Here is a 25,392-nt window from a genome sequence, read left to right as displayed (position 1 = left end):
GCAATTGATGAGAGCAATAATTTCATAGACAAGAACGAAAAAGATACAAAAGATGCAAAATCAGTCTCGTCCTTCAACCTTTTGACTTTTGTTGTTGTTTATCTTTTATCTCTTATACGAGGAATGTCAGTTATTACGTAACAAGCAATCGAGCAATCTCTTCCGGCGGAAAGCGCAGTATACAATAATTCTGGTCAACATTTTTGACAAGATGATGGATCTTGCTTTTCTCGTATATGAAAGCAATTTACCCCAAGTTAAATACATCTTCTGAAAATACGTTACTCATATTCACCTATAACTGCTCTGATATAGACTATTCATCTCAACTTGATCTCTTTACGAAACCGCAAAACAAAGATGGCAAAATTGAAAGCAGCATTAGCTAATCAACAATATTCAGCAGCTAAAGCAGCAGCTAAAAAAAGGAGTTTACAAGCTGAAGAATCAAAGAAACAAAGTATAAAAGCATCTTTATCAGGTTCAAAGAAAGGTTTAAAGAGATCTAAAGCTGCTTTGAAGAATTCGCTTGATATAAAGACCAATCCTAATGGTAATAAAAATGATAGTAATAGTAATAATAATGCTAGGAATATTGAAAATAAATTAGGTGAATCATCTACAACTACAACTACAACTACATCTACGAAATCTCAAACTGAATCTGAATCAAAACAAACACAAAAATCAAAACAACAAAAATCAATAATACCATTTACGAAAGATGATAGTATTTTATTAATTGGTGAAGGTAATTTTTCATTTACTTTATCATTATTATACTCACCATTTAATTTAAATGGTTCACAAATATTATCAACTGTATATGATTTTGAAGAAATAACATATAAAAAATATCCAGATTCAAAAGAGATTATTCAAGAATTAAAGAGTAAAGGAGTTAAAATTGAATTTGGAGTTGATGCTACGAATTTAGAAAAAACTTCAAAATTAATAGCACCAAAAAAAGGTAAAGGAAAACATAAAGAAAAGAGGAGATGGTCAAAAGTTGTATTCAATTTCCCACATGTTGGTAAGTCTTCAAATTCTCTTATCCACTTCCATTGATATTATGTCTATTTCCCCCTCCTCCCAAACAAAAAACAAAACAAAACGAAATGACATCAATAAATACTAACTAATATTGTTATTTTCCTCTCGATAGGCGCTGGTATAACAGATCAAGATAGAAATATATTAACGAATCAACATATGTTATTAGGATTTTTTAAATCTGTTGAACCTTATTTGACAGATGGACCTTCAGAAGGGATTATACCCGTTAATAGTAAAGGAAAGAATACAAATAAGAAGAAAAAATCTAATCCAGTTGATGAAGATGGAATATCTGACGTTGAAGAAGATGTAGAAGAAGAATCACCATATATAATAAATGATGATCCATCTTCATCAAATTTAGATTTTTCGATTCCACCTTCTACTTCTACTTTAACCACTACCACTACCACTAATTCCACTTCAGATTTGGTGATACCCAATAAGCAAGGTAAAATCTTAATAACATTATTAACTTGTTCACCATATTCATTATGGTCATTATCTAAATTAGCTACAAAACCACCAATATTATCAATTGGTTTTGGAAGTAATAAACTTACAAAACAACCTAGATATTTATTAAATAGATCATTTGATTTTGATTCAAATTTATATACTAAATATCAACATAGAAGAACAATAGGTTTTAAAGATGGTTTATCAAAAGGTAAAAATGAAGAAATTAATAGAAAACATGGTAAAGCTAAAATGTATGAATTTGTTAGAAGAAGACCTAATAATGATGATCAGGATGAAAATCAAGATGATTGAAAAGTGAAAGTAATCTAGGTTGAAAAGCTGAAGTAAAATCTTCGATATTATCTATATCTACGCTCTGTATTAAACATTTGTATATTATGATATTTCACAAGTTTTTTTTTCTTTTCACTGTAAATTGCATTACTATATGTGTAGATATGCATATATACATGCATGATCAATGTACTATTTATGTTATAATCTCTTGATGAGACATTTGGAAGCCCAAGACCCTCTGCATCCAAGCCGCACATGCGATGTTTTCAGTCATAATAGACTGTAGATGATAAGTAAAACGCTAATAAGCCCAAAAAAAAAGAATTATATGAAGTACTGATTACATGTATCCCATTTGATGTACAACAGGCGAGAATGATCTAAAGTTAAAACGCCAAATTACAAGTTTTAACTCTTCTTACTAGTTCCATTCCCATTTCCACTCGCTTTGTTCGTACTATTACTAGTATAGCTGAAATTCATTAGACTGTTGGATCTCCTTTTTATGATTTTATTTAGCCATAATGTCTTTAAATTATCTTTTTCAATAGCTAAGAAAGTATCAACAGCATTAATATTATTTTCAAATTCAATTAAAATTTCAATCAGATTCTCATCATTCAGATTCAGTTGTTCTTGTTGTTTTTGAATTTGTATTATTGCTTCCGTCCTTCTTTCTGATTCAGTTTTTTCTTGTTGTTGTACCTGCTGCTGCGACTGCTGAAGAATATTATTATGGTTAGAAATTTCTACTGGTGTAGATATTGAAGGTGTATTGTTGTTATTAGATAAAGCATTTAATGATTGTATCGAGTTCGAGTTACTTAACCCATTTCCATTATTACCAGGAAATGGATGATGATGTAGATGATGTTGTTGTTGTTGTTGCTGTTGAAGATGATTCTGCATAGATGTATTAGGTGTATCACCACCGTTATTACCATTACTTATAGGTGTAAATTGTTGTCTAAGTATCTGGGGATTATTTGTATTACTATTTGGATTTGATGATGGTGGAGGCGTTTGTATTATTGATGGATCCAGTAGACTTTGTGTGGACGTTGTAAATTCAGGTGAACGTGGTACCGCACTCAGATTGGAATGTCCCGTTCCGTTTTGTATTTGCGTTGTCGAAGGATGATTTGGTGGAGGTTGTTGATGGGCATGTGTATGAGCAAGATAATATTGTTGTGGTATTGTATGAGCAGGAGGTAAATGGTGTTGATGCTGGTGATGCTGTTGATGTATCTGTTGATGCATTTGCGTCTGTTGTTGTGGTGGCTGTATATGATTTGATGACAAGTTACCATTTGATCTAGTCTGACGAGGTTTCTTTGGTGGACTACCTTGCGGTATAGGTAAATTATGTTGAGAATGGGAATGTGGGAGGGTATGTAGATTGCTCGAAGGTGGGCCGGGACCTTGATTCGTCGTAGCATGTATCGTAGGCGATAAGATTGATGGATCGAATGGTAATGGTCGTTTTTGACCTAAATTGAAGGATTGTGACTGAACATGATATTCCAGGATTGTATCAGCATCCTATAACCATCTAACGGCAGAGACGAAGACTGCATTTCGAAATAGAAAGAAACTTACACCTCCAGATAAATTGAAAGCGCTATCGAACTCGCCTTCACCATCGTCATCAATACCATCTTGACCAGTATGACTATTACTGTTATTTGGATTTAATGTAGTGGTTGTCGACCAATTAAATACATTTTGATCATTTTGAACTTGTTGTAATTGCGTTATAGCATTTGATGACGATGAGGATGATGAATTCTGAACATTTCCATTCCCATTTCCACTGATTAAGTGATGTTGTTGTTGTTGTTGTTGAATTTGATTCATGTTATTTCCATCGGCTGATGACTGTCCTTGATTCTGATTTTGATTTTGATTATGATTCAGAGGTTGAGTTGAAGTTGAATTAGTTGATAATGATAACATACTACTTGCATTTGAGATTGAACCTAAACTTGATCTTCCTTTTTGTACTCTTGGTCTTGATCTAGTTGAATCACCTGTACATAAAATCGCTATAGAATCAAATGTAGGTAAATGTATTTTACGATATTTATACGAGTCAAGTTGCTAACGGGGAATGAGGAAGAACGGTGAATTAGCTACTAACGCCTGGATCATCGTTTATCCATAAGTAAAGCAGAATTGCCACGACCTCAATGTCTCCGTCAAATGAACAAAGGCTTGGTCTTAATCAGATATGGAAACTCACTTTTTCAGCGTTTATCCAACATTCAGGGGAAGCAGATAATCTATTTGTCGTTCTATCCCATGCGAAGCCAGGCATCGCTTCCATATCTTTTGCTGCTTTATAATCACGTTGTAGCTAGATTAATTGATTCATTAATAGTCAGCTCAGATCTATCATATTCAATTTGGAAATTTCGAGTACAGTTTTACTTTACGATGATAATTCGGGAATCATCTCCAAGAAAAACCTGATATGAACTTACCCTTTGCCAACGAGATTTACAAGCATCAGGAGTTTTTGGACCACCCATATAAGTATTATTTTCTAATAACAAAGAAGCTTCTTCCCAAATTTCAGGTTTAAATCCATTATCTGCTGTTCTACCTGAATTTTTATATTTTAATAATAAATTAACTAATTGTTCTGTATCTAAATCTGTCCAATGTGCAGATCTTTTACGATCTTTATTATTTCCTATGGTTGTCGATGAAGATGTTGTCGACATGATTGAGTTCATTGATTATTCTTTTTCAATAACTAATAACCGGATTGTGTTGAAAGGAAAAACGACGTATTTGATATTTTCATAAATAGCTGTTGAAGCGACATACAGTTTACTGGTTTAATGAAATACTATTTTATAATATCATACAGCCAGTGTTTTTTTTTGTTGTGTATAATGAAGGTCGTCGGAGTCGTAAATGTTATTGAGCTAGGTATTGCGATACCTGTTCCGCTCTTTTAGTTTCTATCGTAACATTTATGGTCAGCTGTACTATAGGGGCAAGTAATCCGCAGTATTGGAAAACTTTACTGTATGAGAAGTGCATGTCTCTACAGTGATTGTACTAAAATTTTGACGGTATTAATTCATATTACATACCTTGATGAAAAGTGAAAGTCTATACAGAGACTTTGTTGAATTATGAGCCGTACATTGTCACTTATTCTTTTAATTACTCTATCGGCCTGTATTTTGCTCTAGGGGCCTGCCTAATTTTGCGGATGTTTCTTTGATCCGTTTTGAGAGGTGATTTAACTGTATATGTATTGGTATCAGCTATATGATCATGCTATGAAAATATATATATAGTTGATGAATCTTGTAATGAACAAAATTTGATATTCTTATCTCACAACCGAATGTAAGGAATTTTGGGCATTCCTTATCAGGGCCACACAAGAAAGGGGAAGAGAAGGAAGATATTGACCGGTCATTCGGTGTGTCTTATAACTCACCACTTTTTTTGTTGTGCTGTGTTGTGCTGTCCAAGTGATCTTTTTAGTTGAATGAAACGAATCAGGTATTGAAACCACCTGGGCTGGACAAGTGTAAATAGATAGATGTATGTAAGTGAGAATAAGGTGTTGTATATGACTGAGGATTATGACAATTTCGAGGGTATCTTGATATCTTAGAATTGCGAATAAAAAGGATAACTACTACTGTAGCATATTCAGGAACAGAATTATTGAACAATACCCGGTCTTTTAAACTTATGAAGGGAGCGGCGATCACCGACCGGAACAAGATAATAGATAATACCACCACCATTTACGTTCAGCTCATACATGGCAGCTTAATTACAGATTAGATGATAAAATACATTCCAATCTCTTTGATTCAGCAATTTCACCCCAATTGTTTACATATAATATACGACTAGACTCATATCGGCGAGGAAAGTCGATTCAACATAATTCCTGATATTTCTTTACACGAAGATTGCTAGATCATACAACTACCCGCTAATCGATAAAGGGATTTATTTTCGATAACATTACAATTTCAGTATCAGTAAACAATGTCAGCAGATCTTGTAGATGACGATTTTATAGATGATGATGATATCCCTGGACCATCAACCAGAGGTAAGAAAGGAGGTGCTAGTGGAAGTAAGAGTGGAAAGGGTAAAGATGTATATTGTTTTACTTCGTCTGGCAAACTTTCCTGGACTACCTTAATTTGGCATTCAAAGAGATGAAGATGTGGAACGCCGTCATGGCGAATCTTCTCGTCTCTTATATCCTTAAGAACCGACTTCATAACTCAAATGATGCGGAGCTGACTTTTCTTGTCCGACTTATACAGGCCGGTAGACATGCTTGGGAAGGTGAATTCAAAAAATCTTGGGATATAGTACAGGAAGATGAAAAAGGTTCACTTGAATCTGCCGTGGAAAGTTTATTAGCTAGAGGAAGGAGGAAGAGGTAAGTCTTATTGGCAATTAAAACTATACCGATACCATTCAGCTAATATCGCGATATATATTTAGAGCATTAATGGCAGACACACCATTAAGAAGATCCATTATAAGGCACATGTTTATCATACTTGATTTATCAGAATCAATGATGGACAAAGATTTCAGGCCGACAAGGTAGGTTTCATGTCTGAGTACCATGTCATCACTACTCACGTGTAAGATCACCCAGACTGACAAAGCGTGACAGGTTCGAGGTAATACTGGGATACCTGAGATCGTATGTCGTAGAATGGTTTGATCAAAATCCTTTAGGTCAAATAGGTATTATTATCATGAGGGATAGGTTATCAGAAGTTCTAGTCCCGATGGGCGGTGGGTTCATCTCCATTTTCAGCTATGCCTTCTAGCCCTATTAGCTGATATCAATGCGTTCTGACTACATAGGTAATCCACAAGAAATACTGAGTGTTTTATCAGATAAAAGGAGATTAGAACCTTCAGGTGAACCATCTTTGCAGAATGGTTTGGTGATGGCTAAAGGTGGAATGAGGTGAGTGGAGGATTACGTTTTAAAATGCTCTTTGCTCTCAATGATATGTAGCTGTGCATATGTACGAGGTCACAGAGTAGCTAATAACTCACATAACAATCTTTCATATCGATTCTAGTCATTTACCAACAACTTCATCACTTGAAACATTGATAATATTTTCATCTATATCAACAGCCGATCCAGATGGACCTGTGACGATACATAATGTATTAGAAGAATTAGTTACGAATAAAATAAGAACTACAATATTATCTTTAGCTGGTGAAATTAAAATATGTAGACAAATTACTGAAAGAACTGGAGGTAAATTTGGAGTTTCATTAGATCAAGATCATTTTAAAGATTTAATGTGGGAAACTATTCCACCACCTGCTACCACAATTCAATCTCATACACCAATCACAATGGGTGTTAAAAATGCTTTATCATCTGCAAATGGTTTACAAAAAGGAGGGAAAACTCCCGTGGGTGATTTAATGGTTATGGGTTTTCCAATTCAATTACCACTTGGAGGTGAAACTTTATGTTCATGTCATGGTTTACTGAAAAAAGGTGGTTATTTATGTCCAAGATGTTCATCAAAATTATGTGATGTTCCAACAGATTGTGAAGTTTGTGGTTTAATGGTTGTTTCAAGTCCACATTTAGCTAGAAGGTGAGTTATAAGATATTTCGCTTTCACCCAAAAGTCCATCACACTGGATATTTTGTAGATGTCTTTGCCAAACATACAGATTCTCAGAGCTGATAATAAATCAATTCATCCTGTATCTATAGTTTCTGGTTCTTATTTCCTGTAGCGAATTACGGTGTTTTACCCATCGAAGATGTAATGAACAGTAGTACTAGTGAAACTTGTTTTGGTTGTGATGTAGAATTTCCTGATGTAAGCTATTTCCTGGCTGCTCATCATAGCATACTATCAAACATCAGTTCAGTCTTAGCTGATGATAAACTTGTATATATAGGCGTCAACAATTGACGAAGGTGTAGCTCAAGTTGAAGATGGCGTCAGTCCAACGGGGAGATATAGGTAAGTGATAATCAGGAAAATTGTCTTCCCCGAAATCAACATTACTAGACTTGCGACAAGCTCTTATGGTTATCAAAATGACTAAAAAATTCGTCAGTGCTAACTTAGTCTCTTCCTCACGTAGATGCGCAAAATGCTCGAATGATTTCTGTGCAGATTGCGATTTGTATATACATGATACGTTACATACTTGTCCTGGTTGTGCTCAGTAGGGTACAAGTTCCGCTGTTAACAAAAATGAACTGTGCGTTTACTGCCATTACATTTACCTCGATGTGATGAGATGTATAGCAAATCAGCCTTCTCCTTTGATTTTGTTGTAGGCAAACAAATCGCCTATCATTGGTGACGAAAGATTCAAAATCTTGGTTGTTGAGCCGCAATGTTGTTGAGCCTGTGAAGTCATAATCGAACAATGCATAACATTGTACAATGATCGCACTCCTATCTATGTGTACGTTTAATGTCATTTGCTGAAGTGGAAATGAACACATATCAGATTATTTCTTCTTTACTTTTTCTCTTTCTTCGCATTGTACCCCTTGATGCACACAATGCTGTGATATCTGTGCCAAACGTTTTGTTCAAATAATCGCATTATACATTCATGAGTTACCTCCATACATCCTGAGTTACGAAATACATTTATACCAAATCATCGATCAATATTAACTTTTCACCTCATTTAAAATCGTTCTTCTTTCCAAAATTCATCAATTGTATTCTTTCTTCATTTCCCTTCCCTTTCTTGAATTTTAAAAGTTTAAATCTTTAAACTACTCTTCTAATACTACCATCTTTTAAATCATGTACCCAACCACTAATTTTACTTTGATCAGAAATTAATGGATGTTTTTCTAAATATTCAACATCTTCTTTAACATTTTGATCAATATCATTTGATGACATTGGCATAAATGACATTTCATCAACTGATGGACCTGGGAATCCTTTAGTTTTGAGCATTTGTCGAAATTCAGATTCTTGAAATGTAAAGAAACCACAATCGGTCTATTGTCGATTGGAAATTTCGAAGAAAGTCAGTACGATTCTCTAATCTTTCTTTGTCTTCTTACTAGACTCCATAATAATATTCAATCTTTCTGTAGGACCCCCTAATTTGGATCCCGAGTAATGTGGATCTGGAGTTACATTGTTTCGTGTATCTAGTATGGTAATTTCATCCAACATCACTTTCACTCACATGATGCATAATGATAATTTCATTAGTCTCCAATTGTTGTTGACTTATAACTAAACTTCTGATCGAATCTGATGCTCTACCACCTCCGTTTCTTATGACATGAGCTTCACCTTCTTTAAAACCGAATGCTGAGAATGCACTATAATGTTAAATCAAACAGGTCAATTAGGTGGTTTATCGTTATATAACTTCCATTTGGATTTCATCTAGACAATATATCAAGCTGGGAAAGCAATACTCACTCAATTCTCGCATCCATACAACAGATAAGAGCGACCTACACATCATAAAATGATCAGTTGAAAATCTAGATGAATATAATCGCAACTTCGTCTTCTCACACATTCGACTCACTTCACCCATCTCATATCACTCGTCTTCGCCTCATCTCCCCCTTTTTTTTCCCCTTCGATAAAGAGAAACATACCTTTCTTGTGGGTTTTGGACCGATTTCTTCCAAATCAATCTTAGCTCCTCTTTTAGTAACATAAAGTTCATTTGATTTCTCAATTTCATCTGCTACTAGAGTGCTAGATGAAGAACCGGTTAATGCATTTGGAAGAAGACTTGACATTGCTGCTGATAATAATGACTTTCTTGTGTTAGTCCAGTTGTAAGATACTATATTCTGTGCTATTAAATCTCGCTTGAATTGTCGAGAGGGAATGCAGAGAATGTAAAAATGCAATCGATTATATATCTTACAAGTACATCCTTGACTGTAGTTTTGAATACACGATGACATACCTTTAGCTTACAGCTAGTCATTGACTCTTTTTGTAATCCCCTCTCGTCTGTTCCCAGTCGGGGCAGCTCACAGGTAGAATTTCCAAAGTAGTAGATCAGACTAAATATTCCAGAAATGACATACCTCGGACAACCTCCACCATGACGTCGATCTCTAATTACAAATTCCAGCAAAAAACATTAAGGTTCATTGATTCCAGCGGAAACAAACTCGACAAGATCGATTCTATACCGGTTATCTAGGATGTCACTCATAACCGAGAAAGAACAGTCGATTAGGATCGATAACGATTTGAGAGTTGTAATAGCGAATACAATATTTCCTATGTACCTAACAAAACAAGCATAACACGGTTTTGAATTTCCGGTTGCATGATAGCTAACGTCACCCGATTCAAAGTTGAGAACAACACATTCAATCAAACGTTCTCTTCATTAGGCCTTTATATCTCTTCTGATAGCGTCAAACACTTATTACTTTCGTAGAAAGCTATCTATTTGAACGTTCCATATCGACAGACAAAGCTTTTATAAGCGATACAACCCAACACTATGTCAGATATCAAAGAAGAAGGATTCAAGGTAAGTTGAGTATTCCTTTCATTCACTCTTGGTAAAATTCGCCCTACATCAGTATGAAATAATGCTAGTTTCACTAGGCTGATGGCTGATCATCTCTTATAGACTAGTGATGTCCTTTCGGTAAGCTATGCTCCTGGGATCCATCCTGAAACAGCTTTCTGATCGATTATTTTTTCTGGTTAGACTCTCGCAGGGGTATTTGAGAAGATGCCTGATAAGGAGAAACAGTCACAGATCAAGAAGGTGAGTATAGACTTTTCCACATATAACTCTCTTATCTGTCCAGGAGATGGCTATCTATCTGAATACCCTCGTCCGAACGATTAATCATCAAGTCGAACGTGAATTAACCGTGAATTTGAATCCAGACAAACGGTATTTTTCAACTCAACGTAAAGAATTCCCAGGGTAAAGAAGCTGTTTGGGTGTACGTATTCTCAGCTTTGTGTTGATGATAGTAGTCGTTTAAGCTGATTGATTATAACATGATCAGCATTGATTTAAAGAAAGATGGAACAGTAACTAAAGGACCTGCTAAAAAACCTGGTATGTCGATTAAACAGATTTTTGTTACATTTCGCTATGATTGCGGATCAAGCTGATAATCAATGAGTAGATGTGACAATCTCTCTTAGTGATGGTAAGTCTTCTTCAAACATGATTGTTGTTATGCAGAATACCTGCTAAAACTGGACTATTGTAGACACCTTTATCGGTCTGGCTGATGGGAAAGTGAACGCCCAAAAAGCTTTCATGACTGGTAGTTTGAAAGTTAAGGGTAATGTGAGTGGTAGCTCTCTTTCTTAGTTATTGGATATTCTGTAACCAAGGAAACAAAGCTTATATCTGATTGTCTGTTACAGGTCATGCTTGCGGTAGGTCTAGCTACATCAGAAGAACAGACAGAAAGTTTTATTTATCTGAGCTGACGAGATATTCTTTAACAGACTAAACTTGACGGAGTCTTAAAGGTAAACTTCCATATATCCTATCTTCGTTTCCAAACACAAGAGCTGACGAGATATCTTTTCTATTATTAGGGAGCAAAAGCCAAGCTTTGATGGTCGTTCTGCAATCCTTTCATCCCTTTTGCTATGGTATTGATTCTGATCTAATTATACGTTGTCTTACTTATCGCATGTACCTTGTTATCAAATATTTTCAACATTATTGATCGTTCCTTCCAACAAAATTGAGTGACCTCAAACGAACATCACATCAAGATTGACTCGAAGCTGTGCCTACATTTTCATGAGCAAGATGAGAGGTTTTTCTCGGTAGGGTGACGCCAACAATCTAATTGTATCCCCAATTTGGGATAGCTGGGCGTCATTTGGGGTTTGGAAGAGAAAGAACATCAGGTCGAAAAGATATTTTGGAAATGATATAAAAGGCGGTACAAAAAATCGGATTCATTTGATTTTCCTCATTCACCTCTCTTCTTTCACATTTCTGATCCCATTAATCACAAATATCCGAACTAACCATATCCCCAGAACACCTTTCCAATTTTACCTGAAAAGAGCTGTTCTCTGAATCATTACCCAACCATATAGCTTAACACAAGACATCATCACCGACCATATCACCCTCACCATTCTCAATAACGTCAGCTGAATATCACTAAATGCCACCGGTAAGCATTGAGTCAATCTCTTTTTCGTTTTCATCACGCATTCTCCTATATTCATTTGATGTCAATGCATGCGACGAAAAGACGGCTGACTTGATCATGTCTACACCACAGTCTACTCCCAACAGAAAGGCTTTGATGCCTCCTCCTCTTCCGCCAACGCCATTAACGCCGTCAAATGCGTTGGTCCTCCGAGGACCGTTGGGTCCCTTAACACCTACAACGCCTTCTTCTCAAAGAAGTCCAAAGATGCATACGGCTTTGCTCCAGGTGAAGCAAGAAAGTAGTCTTATGAGAACACCTAAAGTATGTATCTTCTCATCCTTACCAATTGAGTTAGCCATCTTTCTCTACCTACAGCCAGTTTGATGTTACCTCAGATCTCGTCATCTTAGCATCAATACTTCCTGTTGACATTGATAAGCTTACCTACTTTCATTTGTGTTATAGCCTCCAATCATACCGCCTACCCCTTCTTCACTAATACGAAGCCCTCGGTCGCTAACTCCTTCGATTAGGAGACGATCGTCCGCCACTCCTTCCCGTCGTCGTGCTTCTACGACCACTTCTTCAGCTTCGTTTTTAGCTAAGCTCCAACAGATTCGAGGCAATTCCTCTCAAGGCAGTGTTCGAAACGCTGCACCTGGCCCCGCTGGAGGAGCCCGCCACCCTCGACCTTTGAGGAATGAAGATGAAGACCCAGAGCAACGTGACTTCTGGTCATCGGGTAATATCCATGGATCATCAGTAAACGCCGTAAGTCTTTCAATGTATGGAATGAGCAATGTGAACCGAAGCTGAAGCCGAGGGGTTGATTCAGGTCATCGAAATTGATTCGGATGAGGAGATCTCGCCAATTCCTTCTCCTACCCCAACCGCCAATCGCAATCGAGAAACATCCCGATCCCCCATCAAATCTCTCGATTCTTTAACTACTCACACCGAGATTCTCGATGAACATTCGACTGCGCCACGAGGTGTACGACAAGAGTCGACCTTCTCCCTCTTCTCGCACGATTCGAGAGCTTCGCCCTTTGTCAGGGACCCTACCTGGGATGATAGTGACCTTCGTTATGGTCGCCAATATCCCAGGGCGGATGGACGTACTCGAGAGAATGGAAACCCTTCAATCGACACTTCGGCCACTTTCCCGTCAATCCCCCTGTCCTTTGCTCGATCAATAGAGAAGGTTGCTACCATTCTGAAGTTCTTGGAGGGAAAACATGAGGAAAAGAAGCTTGAAGAAGCTCAAAGCGTGGACAATATGGAAAAACTCGATATCATCTGTGATGTCTACTTCCCAAGCGAATTTAGCGCAAAATATAGGGAATTCATTTACAATATCAAAGCTGAATTAGGTAAGTTAACCGTTTCCTTCTTTTATTAGTACTGGTGTTCTCTATGAAATTTTTGACAGACAGAAACAGAACGGAGATTATGTACTGATATATAAGCTCTTTGCTTTGATTTCCAGAAACAAGCAATATAGCTGTAAATCAAGAAGCTATATCTAGCATTATAAGAATTCTGAAAACTTCTCTCGTCCAGTCAATCAGATCCTTCTTCAACGAATATAAGGAGACTAAAATTCATAAAGGTACTAAAGAAATTCGACAAAACCTTTGGTTCAACGAATTCAAGAGTTATTTACGAATCTCCAAAAGTACATCCTTTTCACCAGAAATGGATAAAATGATATGCGAAAATATACTGTTATCTTTGAGATCGGTCTTAGATGAGAAGAAAGAGATGACGAAAATTATCAGTAAGTTTGGTTTTCACGATTTAGTCTACTTAATTAACGAGATGAAATTGTATACTGATCTATGTCATGCTCGTTCACTGCATACAGACTCACTCAATGACAAATTCGAAAATATTAACATACTCCAAGCTAGAAGAGTGTTGGATGCAATCATCGATCTTTCCGCTCAAGTGATCAATATAATCTGGACCAAATGAATTGAACAAGTTAGATTGATCGTCAAGTAATCTCCGCCCTATCAATGAAATCGTTATTAATATAATTTTCGAGAAAGACCATACTGCCTTATGATGGTAGGATTTAAAATAGGTAAATTGTAACCAGCTATGATATTGTAGTTTAGCCAATATGAAAACCAATTTTTTGAGTTTATCGATATGCATCTAGAGCTCATGCTATCTTCACGATGGTTAGTAAATATGCACAATAGTGCATGAATGCCATGCCGCGATATGTACAATGCGATGCAATGCAGATTTCTACTTATTCTACTTCTTTACCATGTTTCTCGAAAGTTTCACCATCATTCTCTCCAACATCCTCACCAGCATCTCCATTCACTTCATCACCAACTACAGCTACACTATCATCGTTTATGTCCATCTCATCATCATCTTCGTCTCCCTCAACGTCTTCATGATTATCACCATTGATACCGTTCTCTTGGATACCTTCTGCATCTCCATTTACTTGTTTTTTCTTACCTTTCACTTTATTCGAAGTAAGATGATTGTTCTGTTGTTGAGGATTAATAATATCAAACCAATTATCTATCCATCTACTTATCGATTCAATTTGATGTTCTTTATCTTTCAATAAATCATAATAACTTGGATTTTTTGAAATTCTAGTTGATAGATATGTATAATTATTTAATAAATCAATCAAATCTTGTTTTTTCTTTTTTCTTTCTAATTCATTCTTACTATTATCGTCATTATTATTATTATTATTAAATGATAATGCAGAAGACATTAATTCTTTAGATTGTTTCAATAATTTGTTTTTAAATATATCTTTCAACTTTTCATATTCTCTTGATTTACCACTATTACCATTACCAATGTTATCATCAATAGAAGCTGAAAATTGACCATTTAACAAATTGGGTAAATTTGATTCTAGAGTTAAACCATTCGATAATATTCTTGAAATCAGAATTTGTTGTTCATTTTGACACATTATAAACATTTTATTTGTTAATTGTGTATTTAATGGAGAAGCATTTAAAGAAGCAAAAGACATCATTTTAATTAATTCTTGATTTGAATAATTTATAATTTTCCTTTCAAATGTTTCTTTTTGGACTTTTGATCCATTCTTTTCTTTTATAGTTATAGTTTTATTTGGGATTGGTATTAATTTGATGTATTGAGTTGATAACACTAAAACTAAATTTGATTTAACAGGTAAATTCCAACATAGGTTTCTTGTTACCATTAATACCTTGATTATACCATTAGCGAACAATTCTAAAACTAGAGATAAATCTGTTGAATTTGAATTTTGATGTATATAACCTATACCATGTAATATAGGTTCATATAAATTAGAATCTTTCAATTTCTGCTGTAATAATCCTTCTAAATGTTCTCTTGGTGTAGTCAAAAATCCATTCAAATCCATTTCAGTTCCTGATTGTTTAACTAAATCATTCGACATATTTATACATGATTGTTTAGATGGAACGAAAATTATAGCTGACGATCCTTCGGAAGAAGTCAAATTTGATTTCAAAATATCGTATGTTGGCTTGATCATTGATCTCATCAAAGTTGGTCCATGGGGTATATTGAATGGTTTGATTGACACAGATATTGGATTACCTCGATTAGCTGGCGTGAAACTGTATAAAGCAGGAGGTTGGAAAGGTATCATATCTGAAGATGAGTTGTCAATTATGGGTGTTATAGTATCTAATCCAAGCCAAGTAGCGAGTGATGATGGATCTTCGAGCGAAGATGATATTCCCACTATTCGTGTTCTGGCGGCACGAGCAAAGGATAGTATTTTGGCTACACCCAATTCGTACATTTCATCAAGTAGATGCAAATCCTCCAAGACGTATAGTCCCAATCGTGTAGAGGTGAGTGTGTCATCGATCTTGTCATTATTCAGTAAGGCGTAAGGTGTGGTTACTCCGATGACTCCTCTTGGAGCGGAAAGTCGAGCGAAGTCTGATGGACTGGCGAGAGGGTGAATATCGATATTTTTGCCCCTTGGACATATTGATCGAAGTCGCGCTACTGTTTCCTGTACATTGTGATGATGTGGTACAAGTACTAAGACCTGTGCTTCCGAGTTATGACGGAACGCATTCCTGCCAAATCAAGTATCAGATCCTTCCATTCCTTCGCAAACAACGTTGAAGAGTAAGCTTACCAGATAGCAACCTCTCCCAAGAATGATTTACCACTACCAACAGGTGCAGCTATCAGTGCGTTGACGCTAGTATGGTACATAGTCCAGAAAGCTTGACTTTGTATACTATTCAAGGTTGTTATGGTATTTCGATAAGCTGATTCGAGAGCTGGATCATTGAAGCATGAAATACGTAAAAATGGTATGTCTAGTAGTTCCGTATGATGAGGAGCTTGATCAGGCATAACGATGTCGGAAAGGTGTATGGTGATTTGCTCATGAGACCATAACCACCTATCGGATATTGATACAATCGAGATTGACGTTGGTAAAGCTTCGTCGAAAGGTAAGATGAAATCTATCTCAATAAGTGAGGTTGTAGGTTGAACTCTAACACTTCTCCATTGATATATCTTTAAGCCTTCTTCGTCTTGCGCCCAAACGTAAAATGGTTCACTCCCACCTGATACCTTGTTATTCCACTTGAATTGAGGTTCTACTTTGACACTTATTTGTAGCAAGTCATGGCTGATTGGTCGGAGTTTGTAAGTCATATTGATAGTTGGAAACATGTTGGCAGCATCTAAAACAGCTTGACCATGTTTTTCGTTCATGTGAATGAATTCACCTAATTCTGCAGCTGACATGTGTCTAAAATCCGCTATTGTCATATCGTCCGTTGTATGCTGATTGAGCTTGTGAAGGGTGTCTCTGTGTAGGACGTTGAGCTGAGCCAAACCGTGATCATATACCCATTGTCTTTGTTCGATACATTTACTCAATTCAACCAGGAGGTAAGCGCAATTTGCCCAATTTCGACTGAGAGCAATTTCCAGTAGAGCTCGAATGATACGGGCAGCGTTCTGGTCGGAATCAAGGATAGTCAGCTCTGTCAAATTTTACGCCAATAGTCTCCAAGCTCACCTGAGCCACGTATGCCGCATCAGAAACCAAAGCGAAATCCTCGATGTAAATTTTGGAAACATGCGCTTGAAGCAGAATATTGACCTTTCCCCTTTTGTCGGTAGCACCGCCCTAAAAAGTACCAATCAGCTTATGTGATTGACCAAAGGTAACAGCAGACTTACGGCCACTTCCAAAGGAATCAAATCACTCTTATTGATAGCTTCAAGCTCTTCTACCTCATTCTCCCGCAATTGTATTTGGTCAAACTGTGCCAAGCTGTCAGCTAACGCAGATGGTTTGAATAACACCAGATAGCTCACCTCGGTAGCCTCGCAAAGCATTTGGAACAAATCCGCATTACTCATACGAGGATTGAATTTGGTATCTAAAGGAGTTGTCAATATTCATTACGATGCGTTAACACTACGTCATAATTCCTGCAATCTGACTTACTGAATATCTCAATAGTCTGATATCTCAAATAGTATTTGGCAGCTATTCTACCCAGATCAGATATACCGAAGGTATTTGAGATCTCGTCGTATCTGATCATCTTAGCAGCTTGAAGTAATCGAGCAGCCTGGGAGATGAGCTCGTTTCGTTTGTTCCCCAATTGAGGGTCGTCTTTCGTGACATCATGAGGCATTCCTGAGATCCGACATTCGACCATCAGTTGATCGTTCATCAATGTGGAATGATGTGTTACTGACCATATATGAAAGGCTCCTTTCGCATTCGAACTGTAAAAAACAAGTATTAGCTGTGGTAAAGATAGCATCTAGATGGTCATCACTTACCGAATAGATATGTATAACCTAACCATTGTATAGCTTCCGATACATTGGCAATTGTACCAAGCGAGATCTCCGCATTAAGCGAATCTACCATACCGGGAATGAATCTGCGAAGACGGTTAGAAAAAGCATGACAACTAAATAGTCGGTAAAATAGACCACTCACTTAGACTCGATTGGATGCTACATTGATCGCACAATCAGCACTGGTAATCCTGTTCTGAGAAGAGCTTGCAGCTTACCTGAGCCATGATCGTATGCAGGTAATGGTCCAGTTTATCCTGTGTTGTACAGATATACCCAACACCACTCGTCTCATACCCCGGACGACCAGCTCGCCCGAAAATCTGCGGGATAAAAGAGGTAAGCTTCGATTGTCATCAATTTCGTTACAGCAACTTACCTGGAGAACGTCAAGAACAGATAAATCCATGAAAGAACCTTTATTACTATCATATACTTGAGTACCTTTGATGATAACAGCATGCGCTGGTAAATTTACACCCCATGCCAAAGTCGAAGTACAGCACAAGACCTGAGAATCGACTTCATTGATAAGCTTTTTCGAAAATTATATATCCGTGTGATAGAGCTCACATTGATAGCATTATCTTCAAACATCCTTTCCATCATATTTCTATCGGTTCTCAGCATACCAGCATGATGTATACCAAAACCACCATCAAACAATTCTTTCATTTCTCTATTTCGACTTGTACCTACATCCCTTTTGTATAATCCATATTTAGGGTGATCAATGGTTTCGAAAAATGTAGATACTCCTTCTTCAATTGCCATTTCTTTCAATTTCTGAGCGGTTTTAACTGTTTCCTTTCTGGCATGCACAAAGACCATAACTTGATGTCCAGCTTGTACCAGTTCAGATACCTGAAAAGGAACGTGAATCAGTCAAGCCTTGTGCATGTAAAACTACTGTGAATGTCTAACCTTATCGAACACAACTCGATCCATGTTTCTTGCTGATATCTGAGATCTAGGTTTACCTGAAACACCAATGAAATGTTGCTCTAAAGGGACAGGTCTGAAGGACGCGTCGAAGAAGAAAAGTCCTTGATAACGATTTACTCTGCTCGGAAGGTCAGCTACGAGTTTTCGTTGAAGAGGGAATTATAGCTTACCTTAAGAAGTCGCTAACATCGATATAATTCGGTAAAGTAGCACTTAGACCAACTATACGAATCAACGATTGACTGGACTCCACCTATCCAAAGTGATATAATGACAGTTAGCTTATATGAGATTAATAAAAGGAAACGCAACGTCTAACCTTACCTGTCTCAAGGTTCTCGCTACGATGGTCTCGATAACAGCACCTCTATCTTCATTCAACAAATGCACTTCATCAATAATGAGGAGTTTGACTTTCTGTAAACAATCCAGCATCTCAGCTACTTTCATATGTTTATACAAATCTTAGCTTGACTATGCTTACCGAAGCTAATTCACCCTCTCCAGTAGGCTTTCTAGTCACCACATCCCATTTTTCTGGTGTAGTAACGATGATTTGAGTCTCGTTGATTTCTTGACGGGTCATTTGCATATCACCAGTTAATTCTCTAACTTTTACATTTAACCACGCTAATCTTTTACCAAATTTAGCTACAATTTCAGCTGCTAGAGCTTTCATTGGAGCTACGTAAATGATCTTGAAAGCATCTCTATTCAAGTTGAAGCCTGATGGATGAGTAGAAGGTCCTGATATAACATGTTGAGAAAGTACCCTAATAATTGACATGATAGCCACGTCCGTTTTACCCTATAAAATTCAATTAGCTGCCTCCGATAAAATTGTTCATGTATTAGCAATACGTACGGCACCGGTTGGAGCTGTAAAGAGGTCCATGGGGTTAGCATCCATATTCACATGAGCAAGTGTGACTCGTAATACTCACCACAAACAAGCATGTTTTCGTTAGTATTCATAGCCGTTGGTTGAACTATACTTTGCATTCTGTTAAGTTCAACATATTTCTGAAAATCGCTTTTTTGTCAGCCAGCCTGCGAGAAGGGGATGCCTCATCCAGCTGCTACTTACAAAACATCCTCTAGCAAGTGGTGGTAATTCTGCAATCTTGATTGGTCTTTCATTTCTTTTCATTGGGACAGGATTAGATGGCGGTACAGTGACTTCTTCAAAAGTCTAATGATGAAGAAATGGATCAGCTTTCATATACAGTATATACCAGGACACAATTCACTCACATCATTAATATGCCTTTGTGTACCCATCGGTAAAGCCATTTTACCCCCATAAGAGGTATTGACAGCTTTTGAGCCTGTTGCGTTATATACATGCGGTAAGAGTTCTTGTTCAAACACACGCTGTTATCAATACCATTAGCATTAATTGGTATATTTTAGAATGGAGCAATTGAGTAAATTCGAATAAGCATTCTTCAACTCACAGGACCATCTTCCGAGAACATAGCTTTTGGCCTTTCAAGTTGTTCTTGAATTCTCCTTTCTATATCTTCGGCAGAACCAATAACATCTGATATATTAATTTGTTGTTTCCTTTCTTTACCTTTACCTGCTTTTACTGACATTCTATTTGACGGTAGGTAGGTAGGCGAAGATTGTGATTGTAAATTCTACAGATTGAAGATAGCCAGATCAGCTTAAATGATCTGACGATACTTGACATTTTTCAAATTTTTCCTCACTATCTTCATGCCATTTTTTCATAAGGGGGGTATCATCATGGAAAACAAAGTTAAATTCTCACACTCACGCTCGTAGCACCTCCAGAACCAAGTTCATCAACGATAATATCTCGATTACCAGTTTTTAAAATCTCTTCAACCAATTCTAATCCATTACCTTCAAAACCCATAATTTCGATTAATTCAGATTGTATTTCATCATTTGATTTTTTACTTGATAAAAGTTGAGTTAGAGAATTGAATGCACTTTGAACGGGTAAATGACTGATATACCAATCAAACAAATCAAATAGGTCAGGTCAAGTCAGTATAGTACTGATGAGACATTATTGATAGATGCTCTTTGTATGTTCTCGTATAGAGGTTTCGCAATTGGTAATAATAGAATAGGAAAAACTGAACTAACCTTTGAATCCTCGTTACCAAGTCCGAATTACCATTCTGTCTCTTCACTGATAGCTTCTTATCAGCATCGTTGTCGAGTTGGGATTGGCGCAGTGTTGATGGTCCAGCATTCTCAGTCGAAGGTAAATAATCTAATAAACTTGGCCATGTTATAGTTCCGAAGACAGGTTCAGCTTTTTCATCTTCCGAAGAATTGATGGATGGACTATAGTATAAAGGAAATTAGATGAATTTTTCTTTGATCAGCTTGATTCATCGGCACCTCAATAAACTCCTTTGGGTTTTACGATAACAAGCAAGACATGAAGAAACGATGTGTAGTGATTGTAATTGTAATTGTAAACTCACTGGATAGATTGCCATTGTTTTAGTAATTCTTCCCATTCCTTATCTGTCGACGTAGTTGCCGTAGGTGAAGATGATGATTGATCAGAGAAAAAACTTGATAAATGTCTTTGAATGGACATTTTCACTGATCAAACTATGAATTGGTTTGATAGGTAAGGCCTTTGAAGACTCGATTGAAGAACCGGTTACTTATATATGATCCAGGTGACTATAACCAGAATTGATCAGTTGAAGAAACCTATCCCTTGATCACTGCTTCTTGATCCTACAGTTACAGCGATGATCGTTCAAGATGGGCAGACTGGACTTGGGTAGAAACAGGATTAAAAGGACGAATTAACATAAGTTTGATCACAACTTTGCCTTGCGAGCATATTTCTGATTTCTGATTTCTGATTTCCTCGGATCCGATTGAGATTCAATATTCTCCCCCATGGGGTTCAACAGTAAATATGACATTCATAGTAAATTATATGCCTCTAGTCTCTTCCTTACAAGCTCTTGTTATTTCTGGCAAAAATATGCAATATCAAGAATGCATAAACATGATATAAATACAGGTATACATGAACTCTATCGAATATGTTAAAAGTCCATTATTCATGCTTTGTGAGAAGAGAATTAAATGCTAAATATTTTGATACAAAAGGTTATCGAAATTATCCGTGTTGTTCCTTCCCCCTTCTTAAGATTGGTCGGGATATATGCAGAACTAATAGGCGACACTCAAAATTGTACTCATAGATACAAAAGCGAAGAGTAGTCCTAAAGATCCAGCAGAAACCAATTGTGATGCATCACTTGTTGCGCCACTTCCAGCTGCTGAACCACCTTGTTGACCACCTCCAGCCATACTTGCAATTCTTGAAGTAGCTGCACTATCTAAACTGATAATTGGCACTTTGTCCACTGTATAAACTGAACTATTCGCTAAACCCAAATACTGAGTTTGACCTGGGGGCAATACTGTTGAATATACATAAGTCGGTGTTGTATATGTTGGATCAGGTATCAATTGATTAGGTAAGATGGTTTTTATAGTTGTAGTCAATGATAAATCTGATATTGTCGTTGGGGTAGGTGAATTAGGATCAAATGCTGTAGTTGCAGTTGTTGAAGATGCAGAGGGAGATGAAGAGCCAGATATTGAGCTCGTTGTCAAAGATGGGTCATCTTCTAAAGGTAGGAATCCGACTAAAGGTGCTTGTACACCATTTATACCGTAGCTGAGAAGTATATATTAGCTGATGCAATGCAGTAGGCGAATGAATGTTTGGCAACTAACCTGAAAATGCTGTATACTTTCTTCAAGAAAGGCGTACCAAGTTGCCAATCCATTCCATCACCTGTAGAAGGAGCTGCAATCGGCCAAGCCAAACAAAATGACGAAGAATCAATCTGTGTTGATATCCAGTCAGAAGGTTGTAATTGTACGTATCGACCACTACATTTGTAATTTACCGTCAGCTATCATCCTTTCGTTTGTTCTCTTTGAACAGTTGGCGCAATCTCGCACAAAGAGAGCTCAACTCACCCAAAAGAGAACCCAATTGTCATTCTAGTATTACAAGGAACGACCCATTGACCTTCTGAAACTTGTCTTGCATCTGGGATTTTGTTAAACAGTCTAATGACATCTTGTTGTGGCCCTGAGATACCATTAAAACCAATATCCAGTAAAGCTATTGAAGGTAATCCGATTTTTTCATAACTTGAATTCAAAGGTATATCCGTACCATTTAAAGATAAATTTTTCAGTTCTAATGCCCAGAATAGATATTCTTCTTCGCCCAACTCATTTAAATCCGAAGGTGATTTGTTCAATTGGTTTTCGGTAGACCTTTTTCTACTGTTTCCACTTGATAAAGTTGAAGAAGTAGCAGATTGCGAAGAGGAAGAAGCAGGAGCGGAGGTTGCAGTAGGGCTGGAGGAAACAGTCATAGTTCTCGATAGAGCTCCTGAAGAATCGTTGGAGAATGATTTAGCTTTGCCAAACGGTATAACATCGTGCCACTCAATATCATCTATAGTTCTCCCTGATCCAACTTTATCCGATATATAATGGTTTGAAACACCACCTAGAGTAAGTGAACCAATCTTGAATTGATATCTGGATGTACTAGTTGAAGTAGCTGAAGACGAACTTGAAGTCGCGCTTGCATTGCTATGTGGAGGAGCAAGTGCTAAAGCGAATACAGGATAAGGTATATGAGGTGTTCTGACGAGGTTTTCTAGTATAGGCGGATAGTATGTAGGAGTGGCTTTTGAAATTGATGATGAACCTGAACTACTAGCAGAGGCGGAAGAAGGAGCCGAAGAAGGTGGAGAGGAAGAGGAGATTGGATTCGAGGAGGAATTTTCATGTTCCGATTCAAGTAAAATATGTGATAAAGCAGATAACCTTGGGAAACCCAAACCTAATATACCAGATATTTTCTGTTGAGATAACGTAAGATTTGTTGAATTGATGAAGCCTATTAGAATGCAATCGTAGAGTGATATTAACAGTCAACTCATAGAATCAGAAATGGGGTTAGGTAGAAAATAGGAAAGATAACTTACCCATGATCTGCCCTTGTAAAACAACTTCACCCAGAGTAACAGTTTCTCTAACTATAATACCTGAAGCTACCGTGCCATCAGCATAACTTGAATTCCAATAAGTTTGATTTCCATTGACTGCTTCAAATCCTGTTGATCCTTTTGAAATATCATAATAAGCATTGACATTTGGACCTAACGAAGTCGGACATGAATTCGTTGTACATAATGTCGAAGCTACTAATAAATCCGATGAAGCTAAATCTAGCTGTAAGGGATATATTGATGGTGGTGAACCTATTGAGACCGGTACAACGAAAGTACTATCAGAGATGAGAACGGTTCGGTATCAGCGTTTTATATCCCTTAATCTTCACTGTGCGTGATGTATTAACAAGTAGTAAAGGGTTATGAAGGGTTATATCTCTGGTTGAGGTGTTGGTATTTCCACTTACTTTTGAGCAGAACCTAAATTTACTTCTGTACCGTTAACATCCACTGCTCTTTTCTCCTTACCCGCCAGGTTTACACCTCTGCTAATCAAGCTTTCATGTAAATCTATGTTGATACCACTTATACCAACACTCGGAACCCTTTTATGTGCTTGTGCTGTTCTAGCATGTCTTCCATGTATGGCTTGAAGACTGCCTTGCGAGGATGGTAATCTTGGGATAAATCCTTCATTCTGAGGTAGTATTGCTGTTGTCAACGTTATTGAGAGTAATGAAAATACAGCCAAGAAATGTTGCGTAGTGACCATTGTAATTCGAATGAACGTTTTCGTCTAGTTCACGTTACTTCAGAGCCAGCCAGTCTTTATTAAGTAAAATGCGCAATAATGAGATTGTTACACCCAGTCGATCATGTATACTATTCTAGCCAATTAGTGTGGCAATATTATCTATACCTGGTTGACTAATATTCAAGGTTCCATCTGAAGATATCTCAAAGCAGTGCTTTCTTTCTTTTCTGCTTGTTTAGCGGTGCAACTATTCGGCTATTATATTTTTATTGTTGTTTTATTTTGATTTGTCGGATAGACCTGTACGAACGCGTCGATGCGATGTTGAAGATGAACAGTTAAAAATGGTGAGCTGAGTAAAATAATAAGACTTGATAAAGATTTAGGTAATGATGCTGAAGTGAGTATAAAAAAAAGGAGGTAAAAATCTGTTGAAGAATGAGGCGATGATATATAAGTTATAGCAGCAATAATAATATAGTTGGCGCAGTTTGAAATATCAGTTGGGTAAAACGCAGTTGAAGGAAAACAAAATAAACGTTCCTGAAAAATCAATATATATCAATTCTTTCAGCCTGGTTTCTATTTGGGAAGTCTATATAAATATACTATTAGGGAGCTATGGATTTGTTGGATGGCAAGAAAGAATCGATAGAGAATGTAATGAGCATGTTTAATAGCTTTTCACAGAGATTTATCTCAACATTCCTATGTAAACATACATCTCGAAAAAAGCCTTGATCACGAGCCAAGCTTTTTTGCGAAACGCGAAAGTGAAAGAGTGGGGGTGGCGTACTCTCCTTAACATTCCTTTGTATTCCTGATATGAAAGAGACCTTTTACATAGCTGC

At 37.0% G+C, this 25,392-nt stretch overlaps 8 protein-coding genes across 8 annotated transcripts; 4 read left to right on the top strand and 4 right to left on the bottom strand.

Moving 5' to 3' along the window:
- Positions 1-360: 360 nt before the first annotated feature.
- L201_006844 (uncharacterized protein) lies at positions 361-1,830 on the top strand (the record flags this gene model as incomplete). The annotated part of the gene is made up of 2 exons (XM_066222560.1): positions 361-1,033; positions 1,166-1,830. The coding sequence occupies 2 exons, from the start codon at positions 361-363 to the stop codon at positions 1,828-1,830; spliced, it is 1,338 nt and encodes a 445-aa protein (XP_066078657.1).
- A 393-nt stretch (positions 1,831-2,223) lies between these two features.
- L201_006843 (uncharacterized protein) lies at positions 2,224-4,541 on the bottom strand (the record flags this gene model as incomplete). Its single annotated transcript, XM_066222559.1, has 4 exons — positions 2,224-3,324; positions 3,415-3,915; positions 4,058-4,171; positions 4,299-4,541. 4 exons carry the CDS (start codon positions 4,539-4,541, stop codon positions 2,224-2,226), a joined length of 1,959 nt encoding a protein of 652 aa, XP_066078656.1.
- A 1,300-nt stretch (positions 4,542-5,841) lies between these two features.
- Positions 5,842-8,041, top strand: L201_006842 (uncharacterized protein; the record flags this gene model as incomplete). Its single annotated transcript, XM_066222558.1, has 9 exons — positions 5,842-5,955; positions 6,129-6,247; positions 6,313-6,417; positions 6,491-6,615; positions 6,688-6,793; positions 6,912-7,451; positions 7,574-7,682; positions 7,765-7,829; positions 7,954-8,041. The coding sequence occupies 9 exons, from the start codon at positions 5,842-5,844 to the stop codon at positions 8,039-8,041; spliced, it is 1,371 nt and encodes a 456-aa protein (XP_066078655.1).
- A 559-nt stretch (positions 8,042-8,600) lies between these two features.
- Positions 8,601-9,607, bottom strand: L201_006841 (uncharacterized protein; the record flags this gene model as incomplete). Its single annotated transcript, XM_066222557.1, has 4 exons — positions 8,601-8,840; positions 9,034-9,172; positions 9,276-9,310; positions 9,461-9,607. 4 exons carry the CDS (start codon positions 9,605-9,607, stop codon positions 8,601-8,603), a joined length of 561 nt encoding a protein of 186 aa, XP_066078654.1.
- Positions 9,608-10,332: 725 nt separating this feature from the next.
- Positions 10,333-11,423, top strand: L201_006840 (uncharacterized protein; the record flags this gene model as incomplete). The annotated part of the gene is made up of 10 exons (XM_066222556.1): positions 10,333-10,362; positions 10,465-10,482; positions 10,546-10,605; positions 10,731-10,789; positions 10,856-10,908; positions 10,979-11,002; positions 11,066-11,145; positions 11,226-11,237; positions 11,310-11,333; positions 11,403-11,423. 10 exons carry the CDS (start codon positions 10,333-10,335, stop codon positions 11,421-11,423), a joined length of 381 nt encoding a protein of 126 aa, XP_066078653.1.
- Positions 11,424-12,094: 671 nt separating this feature from the next.
- L201_006839 (uncharacterized protein) lies at positions 12,095-13,957 on the top strand (the record flags this gene model as incomplete). Its single annotated transcript, XM_066222555.1, has 5 exons — positions 12,095-12,301; positions 12,446-12,751; positions 12,816-13,353; positions 13,470-13,760; positions 13,848-13,957. The coding sequence occupies 5 exons, from the start codon at positions 12,095-12,097 to the stop codon at positions 13,955-13,957; spliced, it is 1,452 nt and encodes a 483-aa protein (XP_066078652.1).
- Positions 13,958-14,243: 286 nt separating this feature from the next.
- L201_006838 (uncharacterized protein) lies at positions 14,244-21,377 on the bottom strand (the record flags this gene model as incomplete). Its single annotated transcript, XM_066222554.1, has 24 exons — positions 14,244-16,080; positions 16,143-16,984; positions 17,046-17,156; positions 17,210-17,293; positions 17,348-17,412; positions 17,481-17,675; positions 17,738-17,767; positions 17,825-17,928; positions 17,988-18,004; positions 18,064-18,168; positions 18,225-18,356; positions 18,419-18,709; positions 18,770-18,908; positions 18,961-19,043; positions 19,115-19,207; positions 19,275-19,598; positions 19,656-19,669; positions 19,735-19,813; positions 19,878-19,982; positions 20,045-20,164; positions 20,248-20,433; positions 20,574-20,769; positions 20,912-21,115; positions 21,259-21,377. 24 exons carry the CDS (start codon positions 21,375-21,377, stop codon positions 14,244-14,246), a joined length of 5,475 nt encoding a protein of 1,824 aa, XP_066078651.1.
- A 593-nt stretch (positions 21,378-21,970) lies between these two features.
- On the bottom strand, positions 21,971-24,559 carry L201_006837 (uncharacterized protein; the record flags this gene model as incomplete). The annotated part of the gene is made up of 5 exons (XM_066222553.1): positions 21,971-22,484; positions 22,544-22,702; positions 22,793-23,732; positions 23,821-24,122; positions 24,255-24,559. The coding sequence occupies 5 exons, from the start codon at positions 24,557-24,559 to the stop codon at positions 21,971-21,973; spliced, it is 2,220 nt and encodes a 739-aa protein (XP_066078650.1).
- Between the last annotated feature and the right edge of the window lie 833 nt (positions 24,560-25,392).

This window comes from Kwoniella dendrophila, chromosome 9 (assembly GCF_036810415.1).
Source record: "Kwoniella dendrophila CBS 6074 chromosome 9, complete sequence".
NCBI lineage: Eukaryota > Fungi > Basidiomycota > Tremellomycetes > Tremellales > Cryptococcaceae > Kwoniella > Kwoniella dendrophila.
The sequence above is the reverse complement of the archived record's forward strand: the minus strand, read 5'-3'. Positions and strand labels throughout refer to the sequence as shown.